Consider the following 13,426-nt stretch of genomic DNA (forward strand, 5'->3'; position numbering starts at 1 on the left):
TGTGTGTGTGTGTGTCTCTCTCTCTCTCACACACACTCACAGAGATAAAGCCTGTTTGGCTCTCTCTGCTTGCAAAACCAAAACCACATAACCCTCTTAGAACAGCAAGCTCCCCTCCAGACAGAAGCGGCTCCAACAAGCTCTTTCATCTGTCACCTTCTTGTAAACAACAATCCATTAGTGAAGTCTCTTGGGCACTCTCCAAAGCTTCTGCAAAGGCTCTGAGGCCCTGACACGTCTTGTATTAGCAGAGCTCCAGTATTTTAAATAAGATCTCTTTAAAAGTGTTTGTATGTGACCCACTCTAACAAACCTTTCCCAATTTATCTCCCAAAAACATATCTATTATACACTTGAATTCAATTCTTCTCACGATGAAGGCCAACATTCCATTTTCCTTCTTAATAACCCATTGTACCTACACCCAACTTTTTACAATTCATGCACAAGTCCTTCTTCACTGTGGCATACTGCAGTTTTTCACCATTTAAATTATAATTTGCTCTTCTATTTTTCCTGCCAAAGTAGATTACCTCGCTTTTACTAACATTGTATTCCATCTGCCAGACCTTTTCCCACTCATCTAACTTAACTAAATCCTTCTACAGTCTCTCCACATCCTCTGTACAATTCGCTTTTCCACTCAATCTAGTATCATCCACAAACTTGGCTACACGACACTCTGTCCCCTCTTCCAAATCATCAATGTAAATGGTGAACAGCTGTGGGCCCAGGACCGACCCCTTGGAGCACCCCACTTACCACTGTCTGCCAATCAGAAAAACACCCATTTATCCCAACTCTCTGCCTTCTATCAGTTAACCAATCCTCAATCCATGACAATATAGCTCCCCCCAACTCCATTCATCTGTATTTTATTGATAAGTCTCTTGTGCGGCACCATATCAAATGCATTCAGGATACAACATCAACGTGTTCCCCTCTATCTACCGTATCCATGATATCCTCAAAGAACTCCAGCAAGTTTGTCAAACTAGACTTTCTGAATCCATGATGTGTCTGCCCGATGGAAGCCCTTCATTCTAAATGTCTCGCTATTTCATCCTTAATGACATCTTCAAGCATTTTCCCGACTACAGACATTAAGCTAACTGGCCAATAATTCCGCCTACATCCCTTTTTAAAAAGTGGTGTGACATTTGCTGTCTTCTGTTCTGCCAGGACCTGCCCAGAATCCAGAGAATTTTGGAAAATGACTACCAACACATCCACTATAACTCTTCCCATTTCCCTCAGTACTCTGCCATGCATCTGATCAGGTCCAGGAGATTTGTCCGGTTTCAGTCTAATTAGTTTGCTCACCACTATCTCTTCTGTAACAATTATTTTATCGAGGCCCTCACCTCCCATCACATCCCTCTCACCACTCTTTGGCATGCTGGACGTGTCTTCCACCGTGAAGACGGACACAAAATATTTGTTCAATGCCTCGGCCATTTCTTCATTACTCAATATCAATCTCCCTTTCTCATCTTCCAAGAGCCCTATGTTGACTCTAGTCACCCTCTTCCATTTTATATATTTATAAAATTTTTCTGTTTTTATATTTTGTGCTAATTTACCTTCATAATCCTTCTTCCCTTTCCTTATTTCCCATTTAGTTGTTCTTTGTTGCCTTTTAAAGTTTTCCCAATCCTTCAGTTTCCCATTACCATTGGTGACTTTGTACACATGAGTTTTTAATTTTATACTTTCCTTTGTTTTCTTAGTTAACCAAGGCTGACTCTTTCCTCTCTTACTGCTCAAATTTTTACTGGAAATATATTTTTGTTAAGCACTATGAAAATTCTCTTTGAAAGTCCTCCACTGTTCCTCAACAGTTCTGTCAACTATCCTGTGCTCCCAGTCCACGCTGACCAAATCCTGCCTCATTCTATTGTGGTCTCCACTGTTCAAGCGGAATACACTAGTTTTAAATCTAACTATTGCACACTCCATCTGTATGAGAAATTCAATCATTCTATGATTGCTTTTTCAAAGAGGGTACCTCGCAACTCGATCATTATTTTCTCCACACAGAGAAATAATAATTCATGACTGCTGCATTATTTTTTTTAAAAGTTTGTTATTCATTTTTTTAAAAAAAAGGAAATTTCCATTAATCTCTGTCAGGTAATTTCTGTGATGGTTCCATGGACGAGAATTGCAAGAATTCACCCTGTGATAAAACAGTATTGCTGATAGCGACGTTTTGATCCTGCATTTAGAATCCACAGTTGCTGCTCGTTTTCCCAGTACTAGAGGTGCAGAGACTCTGCCATTATTACTGCATTAAATGCTACATATGTTTTTATAAATAAGAATCAGTGATCTTGTAAAATCTTCTATTAATTCAAAGACCTCATGAAATTCTAATGTGATTTAATACAGGAAAGTGACTAGTCATCAATGAGGCTCAACAGTTTGATTTTAAAAGTCCCTTTATAAATTCAAATACAACTTCAAATGTCCTTTCCCTTCCAACACAGCCTCAGAGGTATTTTAGTGAGACAAGCTGTCACAATCTTGAAGACGTCTTTGAGTTCAAACTCAGCATTTTTCCTACCACACCATACACTGAGTTGGATCATTTACCTGGGACCAAAATTCAGGAAGTAATTATCCTGAGCTTGCTTGAAACTAATGTCCCTTGTCCCTCAGACCCATAGTTACCTAGCGTGTCCATTGAGAGACACCAAGCTGCCTTCAGTAACCTCGTGTTCAATGACACAGATTGAGCAGTGGTTCAGTGAGGTGGCTGCTCAGGACCCTACCCAACTCTGTTGGCTATGTAAAGTTGCAAGCAATTTTAAATGTATCTGGTATTGCGAGACAGATATAAACTTAATTAACTATGCTGAATTATTGCAATTTGGAAGTTACCCTCAGAATGCATTTAATACATTCAAATAAAATTTCAAAAAAGATTGTGCCCCCTAAATTAACATCTCCATCACCATCCATCTGTAAATTACAAGTTAGTTGGTGTTGTAGATTTTAAGGCATCTGCCTTGGCTTGCTTGAGTATTCTAACCACTAACTCAACGTAGAGTTGAATACAGTTCTATAATATTCATTTTCTAAGGTGTGAGTCCTGCTCTTAATGACTTCCTGAGTTAATGCTTTAAAAAGTGTTTCAATCTTTGTTCCCACGTACAATTTGATGTTCAGAAATACCATTAATCAGACACGGTCAACCATGCCTGACATACAGTATCTTATCAAAAGACTTGCTAAAGACCATGAATGCAACATTTACTAGCCTGTCCTCATCAATTTACTTGGTCACTTCATCAGAAAAAATTTTGTGAGGCATGGATTTCCACTCACAAAGCAATATTGACTCATAACGGCCAAGGACTGACCCTAATCAATGATAACCTTTCCAAGAGCAGATACATCTAGCCTCTCTTATTAGCCATCCCCACCCCTCCCCTCCTGCAATAGCATACCAGTCCATATTTGCCAGGCTTTCCTTCACAGCCTTTCTTCAATACAGGCTGAACATTAGCCGCCCGTCAGTCGTCCACCACCTTATCTGTGTCTGATCATGATACAAATATTTGTGTCAATGTTTTCCCTATACAGTAGAACATAGAGAGAAATACAAATATAAGTGATGTGCAATTTGGAAGAAAATTATTCAAAAGGCAAGAAAATAACAATTAATGTTCAAGACAATTTCCACAACTTTTCCACCATTTTTCAGTTATGTTACTGAAATTTATTTATCAGATTACACTCTAATGTTTAACTTTGTCTGCAGCTTGCAAGCTATTGCACCTCAATGCTGCAGAGAAAAACACTTGTTCAGGTTTTATACATTGGTCAAACGTAAAGGTGTGGATCTTCCTAGTATACCACTGCTCGCAACACAATTGATTTTCATTGCGACTTGTTTCCTACTGGTCACCCACATCTCCCTTTCTTTGTGTGAGATTTCCACAAACAAGGAAACATTTGTGTCCTCTCAAGGAGAACAGAATATAGTGCCTGCTTCTGATGATCACGCAAAGAGACAAATTACTTCCTTGGATGTACCACTGGCGCCTCTAAGGGAGAAGATTAGACGTGCGAAAGAAGAAGCAGAGAGAGAGAGACAAAGGAAACAGGCAGAAGAAAATCGCAGAATTATGGAGAGAATTGGCAAGTGATGTAGAATCTAGCAGCATACATTGTAAAATTAGAGGTTAAAGCTTTTGACAAAGATCCATTATGTGTATCTAAAATCTTTAATCAAAATGTTAAACAATTCTATCTTTTAAACTGCAGAAATACAGAAAATGTTCCATTCAAAATTGATCAAATAAATAAATATTTATGAACTGAGTACAGCATCAACTAGTTGTTGTCATTTTATTAAAGTGTTGTTCTGCCCAACTCATTTTTAAGAGGGGAGGGGAGTGGATGTGCAGGAAATAGGCGATGGGCCTATTTAGAATTCTGAGAAAGGTCATTAACGAATTGAAACATATTTTATAATAGTGATCGTAAAGGAAATGACTAATGCTTGAATTTGGAAGAATAGAATTGGGAGCAAATATTAAATCACATCTTGCAGAAGATCGGTCCCTATTAGAATTTCTTCAAACTTGATTCCGACTCAATTCTTTACATCAAGGAGGTTTGAAGAGATTGTCATCAATTGTTAGTTTTCATTAAATGAAGACTGGTTAAAATATCTTAAACTAATGTACACTTTGAACATAGAACAATACAGCACAGTACAGGTCCTTTGGCCCTCAAATGTTGTGCTGACCCATATATTCCTTTTTTTAAAATACTAAATCCTTGCTACTCCATAACCTTCTTTTTTTTTCATCCATGTGTCTGTGTAAGAGTCTCTTAAATGCCCCCAATGTTTCAGCCTCCACCACCATCCCTGCAAGGCATTCCAGGAATCACAAGTCTTTAAAAAAAAATCTACCCCTGATGTCTCCCTTAAACTTCCCTCCCTTAACTTTGTTGGAGTTTGCTGATTCTACAGGTGCTGGATGTCTACTCTATTATGACTCTCAAAATCGTGTAGTCCCATATCAAGTCTCATTTCATCCTTCCACACTCCAAAGAGAAAAGTCCCAGCTCTGCTAACCTTGCCTCATAAGACTTGTTTCCCAATCCAGGCAACACCCTGGTAAATCTCCTCTGCATCCTCTCCATAGCTTCCACATCCTTCCTGTAATGAAGTGACCAAAACTGAACACAATACTCCAGAGGTTTGTAGAGTTGCAACATGATGTCTCTACTCTTGTATTCAATCCCTCTATTAATGAATCCCAGCATCCCATAGACCTTCTTAACTATCCTATCAACCTGCACAGCGACCTTGAGGGATGCATGGATTTGAACCCAGGTTCTTCTGTTCATCCACATTCTTAAGTAACTGACCATTAACTGTGTTCTCAGCCTTCTGGCTGTCGTTCCAAAATCCATCACCTCACACTTATCCGAATTGAAATCCATCTTCCACTTTTCTGCCCAACTCTGAAACCTGTCAATATCCTCCTGTACACTTCAAAAACCTTGAGCTCCATCCACAATTCCTCCAATCTTCATGTCATCTGTAAGTCTACTGACCCATCCTTTCGCCTCTTCATCCAGGTCATTTATAAAAATCACAAAATGCAGGGGTCCCAGAATAGATCCTTGCGGCACCCCACTAGTCACTGACCTCCAGGTAGAATACTTTCCTTCCACTACTACTCTCTGATTTCTTTCTCTAAGCCAATTGTTTTATCCACACAGCAAAGGTTCCAGAGCCTCATGATTTTCTGGACAAATCTCTTGTGGAGACCTTATCAAACAAAGGCAAAAGTTCAGTCAATATAAGAATTTCTTTAAATTTGATTCCTACTCAATTCAATGCATCAAGGAGGTTTGAAGAGACTGTCATCAATTGTTTTCATTAAAATGAAGACTGGTTAAAATATCTTAAACTAATGTACATTTTGATGGGATTTTTGAAATATACCAACACACACAAGCATGATTTTATGGAGTGTTAGAGCAGGGGTGAGGGGCCCAATGGCCCATGAGGTTTCTTATATTCTTTGTGCACTTTGCAAAGTATTTTTTTTAAAGACATCTGACTTTCTAAAAGAGTTACAGAGTCGTGAAACAATTTGGAAAAGCTGGGTGGTCGTTCCAGCAAGTTGGGAGAAAATAGCAAGACAAAAGATACATGAATGTAATCATATTATCTCATCCAATATCACTGTGCCTGCCGATATGAGTATGTACACTTCCAGCAGACATTTATAACCTCAACAACAATGGAAAACACTTCCCTTATCTGCTGTTTAATTCAGCTGACAAGGTTCATAGGTTTTGCCTCAGAATTATGTTTCAAAATCTTAATGACACCTTGCACATTTTCTTTCCAAGAGCCTTGGTCTCAATTCTCTTGCCATAAATCCTACCACTCATTTACATTCTGAAATAAATAGTTTAACATTTGCTTTTTATAAACCAAAAAGTCAGTTCCTCCAAAGTCACAAAGAGGCAAAAGGAAACACCTTAAGAGGAACAGCAGTAAAATTATGATGCAAACACATTTCTGTCCATTTGGTGATTAATCAGATGCATTGATAAAAATGTTAAAATGATTAAACCTTTGGAAGAATGTTCAATTTAATCCATAGCACATTCAAGTTACATTTATGGAAAATAATTTATTAAACAGAATTTTATGAACAGAAAAGAATGGGTGAAATATTTTATAGATTTTTCAATACAGCATATTCATCAATACATCAAAAAATCCATGGGCAACATAGCAAACCTTCTGAAATCGAGGAATACTATACTACCTTCATACGTCAACCCTCAGACCATTGGTTATATTTTCACTACAGCATTAGACACAAAGTTGTTAAATTAAAAGTCTGTGGAAATTGGTTAAAGAGAGCAACTGAATTTTTTACTTGAACAGAATATCCATCTATTGTAGAAGAGTAGGATATATTGGTTCTCTGGCTCTGCTTTACCACATCAGGATATGGGACTGAACTATATACACATTTCAGAAGAATACAAATCATGAAGAATAACATTTTTTCAACTGTACTTAGTGATTGATAAGTGCAGAAATAAAAGTGAATGCACTGAAGGAATCAAGATTATCACAGCCTTTCTCACCTTTGTGAATGTGATCCTTAAATAAACTATGATTCAACCATATTTCAGAAGGGTGCTATGTTTTATTATGAACAGAATCAATTAATATTTACACAGCAAAACAAAATCAAAGTGATATACATGTTATTGCCAAATTCAAATGATTATGTGTGCAATTTGCAATCATTGATGGTGATTCTTTCCTACAGATGTATTTACTAATTATGGATAGTTCCTTAATTCAAAATCAATTTACTTGATGCCGATTAGAAACTGATTCAATAGAAATCTTCATTGAGCTGCATTCAGAGCATAAGTCAGGGAGTAAGCTCGTTGAGCATGCTCCAGTATTCAATATTATGGTTGATCATGGAAGCCCCCCCTCCCCCCCAGTTATTTTATTTCTACAATCCGCTGACAGAAAATGTGAAAGATTATAACAATGAGTAAATATATTTCTCACATAAATAAAAAATGACCAACTTCCTAGTTCACTGTGTGACCTCACATCCATGGACAATACCAATGTGCTTTCCTTATTCTTGATTGACAAAGCCCTTTTGAGTTGTTAAGAAAGATCAAAGTAATATAGCAGTTGATTAAAAATAAATTATCAATGAGCTGACCCATTCTCTCCCTCACTCTCAAATGGTCTCACTTTTTCTATCACATCATATATGGTAGTTTTGGAACCATAGGCAAACTTAATATCAATGGAATATTTTTGATTCCACAAAAAATGAACTACTATGTATTTTTCAGACAACGGCTTCTTATCTGTATTGGAAATATAACTTGAAAAATAATAACACTTGTGCATTAGTTCAACTGCCTGAAATATAAACTAACAAAATGCGAAAATATCCAAATGTTGCTTTTTCTATATTTTAGGGAGACTGGACAACCAGTCATGTTTATCAGAGTGTTTAACATTTTCAGTAATAAAATTAAAATTATCTGGTCTAATTAAGAAATCACATTTGCTGTATTAATTACTTCACAATGCTCTGATTGCTGTGCAAAAGAAAAGTGAATGTGATAATTTAGCAAACATATCCAATTGCAAACATCCATTCAGAACCAAAATGTGCGACGTTATTACCAACGGCTTCCTGGGGTCAGTCCTCATTCCCTTCATGCAACTTTAATATTGACCTGAGGAAGAGAATATATTGATTACACAACAATAATCTGAGGTCCTGATTAAGAATCCAAAAATGTTCTGGATTCTTTCCCCTAAAGTTAATAATTTTAGGAGATATTTCAAAAGATCATGGCTGGAGAGAATGCTATAGCTTTGTCATTCATTAATATTAATCACAGTACAATAAAACCCCTGGTATTCAGCATATGTGGGGATTGGTAGATGCCGGATAATTGAATTTTTCCAGTTGCTTAAGACTTACTTTTATAATGTATTATGAGCCCAGAGGACCCCTCACCAAGACAAATGGTTACTTAAACAAAGTTTGTAATTATCTTTAAACATGAAAACAGGATCAAACTTTATCTTATTACTATTAACTTACTTAACCCCCTTCTAATTCTAAGCGCACATGTATGTAATATGTGTCTAAATTTAAGAAAAGTTCTTTGGTTCACAGTCCAATCTCACTTCTCACTCCTCCAAGTTCAGTGGTTGGAGGCAATTCTTATATTGTGCACAGAATTTAACATTTATGAAGTTCACCAGGCTTTGGAGCTTGAAAGGTAAATGGTTACCGCTCAGGAAGGTTCTTGTCAGTTTTCAGAGAGAGATTTGTTTTTCCAGGATATCCACAAACTGATTCCTTTTTAATCAGCCACTTCAGTGTCTTGCCGAAGAAACTTGCCCCATCAGGGTTTTCCAGATGATAACCTCTTTCTTTCAGTTCACCACAGAGTTCCTTTTTCATTTCCCTTATTTCAAGTGCAACATTAGGCAGCCAATCCTCTCTTCTTGTTTGGACCACAAGGGCTTTGACCAGGTTGAACTAAGCACTCACAACCCGTCTTCAAAATGGGGTTTTTCCACTAGCTTGCCAGCTCATCCTGTTCCAGTCCCAGCTACTACTGCTGAACTATAAAAACTGCAGAACTGAATTATCTCTCTCTCTCTCCCCCAAAGCCTGATTCTCTCTGTTTGCAAAACCACATGACCCCCTTAGAACAGCAAACTGCACTCAGTGAGTTCTTTCATCTGTTACTTTTCAAAACAATAATCTATTAGAGAAGTCTCTGAAGGCTCTCCCCAAAGCTTTTGCAAAGGCCCTGAGAGTGGGCCTGTCCAGCTTAAGAGCACCAGTATTTTAAATGAGGTCTGTTTTGAAGTTTTTGTATGTGACTGACACTAAAAAACCTGCCCCAATTTATCTCTCAAAAACAGATCTATATACAACACAACATATTCTGTCACAAATGCCTAATTAATACATTTGCATTAAGAATAAACAGGTTAAAAGACAAAAAAAACATACTGCAGTAAAAACACAAAATGCTGGAGAAACTCAGCAGGTCAAACAGTGTCCTTTATGTAGCAAAGGTTAAAATATGTAACTGACATTTCGGATTAGAGCCCTTCATCAAAGAATGAGAAAAAGCCAGCAGGCATCTGGATGAACAGGTGGGGGGAGGCAAAGTCAGGAGATGATATGTGGAGAAAGGAGAGAGGGGATAGTAGTAATGAGGTGGTGGAGGAATGGCTGGGTGGGTAAAGGGAAGGGAGGGGAGAACTGGAAAGACAGGAAAGGGTTAGGGGAAAGAAAAGGGAAGCAGGTTTAGTAGAAAGCAGAAAAGTTAACGTTAATGCCTTCTGGCTGGAGAGTGCCCAGGTGGAAAATAAAGTATTGTTCCTCCAATCTGCAGGTGGTCTGGGTGGTAAGCGGACAAAGCCATGGATAGACATGCGAGTCTGGGAGTGTGACTCAAAAATGAAATGGTTGGCTTCTGGGAGGTTGCTGTTGTTGCGGACGGAGAAGAGGTGCTCAGTGAAGCGATCTCCCAATCTGCAAATGGTCTCTCCAATGTAGAGAACACCATAAATGGAGCACAGGATGAAAGGCCTGTAAGTGTCTGCAGATTTTCGTGATTTACTTCTTAATACCATAGTGTACTTACACTTGAACAAACGACTTGCATGAATATATAAACTTTAAAGCGTTTTACTTTATTTTCAGTCACATTCTTTGAACACATTTAATCATCACTGCATCTGAAGCTTCCTCCCCCTCAATGGATCCACCCAAAAGACAAGCAATAACATTATAGATAATTAACCTCCCCGAAGTTTACAGATAAAGCCCCTGACTGTGGCAACTCTCACTAAGCAGGAATAAGGGGACAATTAGAGAGACAATGATAAGCTTTAATCAGCTCTTCATTTTGGGGAATGCCATTGCTGTTTCACACAACTTTATTGAAACAGCTGCTACAAGCAAAGCATGACCAAAGCAACTCTGCTCACATCTCCACTTCCAAAAAAATTTACTTCTACAATTTTAAACTTGCGTATTTTTTATCTATTATTTCATTCTTTTTTTAAAAATGTTCCTCGATTTTGCCAGTTGCTTGAATTCTGGATACCAGGGATTTTAATGTTCGAGAGGTTATAATGAATAAGCTGAGTAGATGAAGTCTCAAATGTGCTGTTGAAAAACTATTGGCATAAGTTATTACATTGGTATATTTGAATTGCAGAGACTCATTGGTCAATAGGGCCTGTGACTATGCTTTATCTCTTAAAAAATAAACAAGGTCAGGATACCAAAATGGGAAATAAATCAATGGCAATATCATTGCTCTCAACCTGAAAGTTAGGTCCTTATAAGAACATCAAATAAACAATATCTTGCGACATCAGCTGTGACTTTTTCTGAGACATTAGCACAATTGACAATGATGTAAATTTAGTAGCAGAAATTTACTTAATACATTCAAATGCAACTATGGAACACTACTGCAATTTGGCCCACTCAGCCCTTGCTGAACTATTATTTTCCCCCATAGTACCAACAAAAGTATTTTCCAATGAATCCTGACAAGCCATAAGATATTTGGTAAGTCACAAATTCATTAATGCAAACATTTCACAAGCGTGACACTCTCCCTGAATTGTTGCAACAAAATCATTCCAAGATGAGAAAAAGAAACTCTGTGAGAGCTACAAGTTTACCAGCATCACCAGACACCCGAAACCCACATTCATCTTCAGCAAGCCCCTGAAGAAATAGGTCTTTATTAAAAATAGTCACTTAATTTCAAAGCAATTATTTGCAAAATGCCTTGAGGTGCTTCTCAGATGTCCTGAGAAAAATAAGAGTCCATCTTTGCATGTTATTGAAATGATGCACTTGTAACATTTACAGAGGCCAGAAGAGCATTTTCATTGAAGGTAGACAACAGGTGGACACAACATGATAATCTGAGCCACTAGATAAAAGCCACAATAAATGGGACCAAACATTGTAGGAGTTGATGTGATGGTGGGAGCAGCCAGATTGGTGTGAAGGAATAAAGGAGGATGCTGAAACCACAGGAAGGATGAGTGTATTTGTTGTGATATTAAGAAATATGAGTATTAGAAATTAAGATAATGATGAAGAAACGAAAGGCTCTGGAAATTTTAATTTGGATGGCTCACCATCTATTGCTTCCCCTTCCTCCTCTATCACACCACCTTCTTCTATTTCTTCTTCTTCTATCTCTTCCTCTTCTTCTCCCTGGTACTCTACAAGAAGGAGAAATCATGAGAAACTTCGATCAAGATAAATGGATAGTCTTGATCTGATGCATAGCAAAGTTATCAGTTCACTCGAGCTTCAGGACACCAAGTTTTGCTGTGCCAACAAACATAACCAGAAAAACCAGCTGGAAATTAAGAAGCAGTAATAAAGCATTCTGAAAACTAACTGTCAATGGACCTATCACATAGGTTTTCTGTACAAGTTTAACTATGGCACAACCACAGAAAATGAGCAAAAGGCTTAAAATTTCATTATATTGATGAATTTCAACCATAAATTCCCTACAAGTACCAACCCTCTGACCCAATGTCTATTAAGAAAAGGGTAAATTAATGGAGCATACAGCATATACTTATCTCATAAAATCAGAATCAGGTTCATTGTCATGAACATGTGACACAAAATTTGTTGTTTTGTGGCAGCAGTATTGTGTGTTACAGGTGCAAAATGCTATAAATTACAATTCTGTAAATATAAGATTATAAAAATAATTAGTGCAAAAAGAAAAAAAAGTGAGGTGGTGTCCATTCAGAAATTTGATATGGAGGAGAAGATTTTTTTTAATGTTGGGTGGTCATCTTCAGGGTGCTGCACCTCCTTCCTGATGGTGGCAGTGAGAAAAGGGCATGGACTAGGTGGTGAAGGTCCTTGATGATAGAGGCTGCTTTCTTAAGACACCGCCTCTTAAAGATGTTCTTAATGGTGCTAGTGAGTTTACAACCCCTGGTAGCCTTTTCCTGTCCCATTCATTAGCTCCTCCATAATAGACAGTGATGCAACCAGTCTGAATGCTCTCCACAGCACACCTGTAGAAATTTGCAAGAGTCTTTTGTGACATATTAAATCTCTACATATTCCAAATGAAATATTGCCTCATGATTGCATCAACATGATGGCCCCTCTCCACTGCTGGCCCCTCAATGAGGACTGATTTATGTTCTCCTGATTTCCCCTTCCTGAAGTCTGCAATCATTTCCTTAGTTTTGCCAATATTAAGTGTTATTATGACAACACTCAACTAGCTGATCTATCTCTCATTCCCGTTCTCTTCCTCAGTGCAGTCTGTGATTCTGCTGTCAAACATGGTGTCATTGGCAAATTTGGAGACGTATTGTACCTAGCCACACAAACATAGGTATAGAGAGAATAGATCAGTGGGCTAAGCACACAATCTTGAGGTGCGCTGGTGTTGTCCGTGAGGAGGAGATGTTGTTACCAATCTGAAGCCTGATGTGCGTATTGCTGTTGTCCAGGTGATCCAAGACTGTGTGGAGAGCCAGTGAGTGGTGGAGCAATTGTGGCAGTAGACAAATTGCAGTGGATCCAGGACTTTTCTAAGGTACAAATTAATTCTGGATATGACCAACTTCTCAAAGCATTTAATTACAGTAGATCTGGGTGCTGCTGAGACACCTCACCCTACTCTTCTTCAGCACCAGTATGATTGAAGACTTTTCGAAAAAAGTGGAGACCTCTGACTGCAGCAGTTATCGAAAATGTCTGTGAACACTGCCGCTAGTTGGTTGGTACAGATTTTAAGTACTCTGAATGGTATACCATCAGGGGCTGATGCCTTGCAATGGTTTACC

At 38.0% G+C, this 13,426-nt stretch overlaps 1 protein-coding gene across 1 annotated transcript in view; it reads right to left on the reverse strand.

Moving 5' to 3' along the window:
• Positions 1-6,114: 6,114 nt before the first annotated feature.
• Positions 6,115-13,426, reverse strand: part of trim54 (tripartite motif containing 54) — a 51,688-nt gene continuing 44,376 nt past the window's right edge. The window contains exons 8-9 of the mRNA XM_069886592.1: positions 11,735-11,821; positions 6,115-8,271 (exon numbers count right to left, since the gene is read on the reverse strand). Of these exons, the coding sequence (XP_069742693.1) occupies positions 8,261-8,271; positions 11,735-11,821 (98 nt within the window). The 3' untranslated portion in view covers positions 6,115-8,260. The remainder of the gene's footprint in view (positions 8,272-11,734; positions 11,822-13,426) is intronic.

This window comes from Narcine bancroftii, chromosome 6 (genome assembly GCF_036971445.1).
Source record: "Narcine bancroftii isolate sNarBan1 chromosome 6, sNarBan1.hap1, whole genome shotgun sequence".
Taxonomy (NCBI): domain Eukaryota; kingdom Metazoa; phylum Chordata; class Chondrichthyes; order Torpediniformes; family Narcinidae; genus Narcine; species Narcine bancroftii.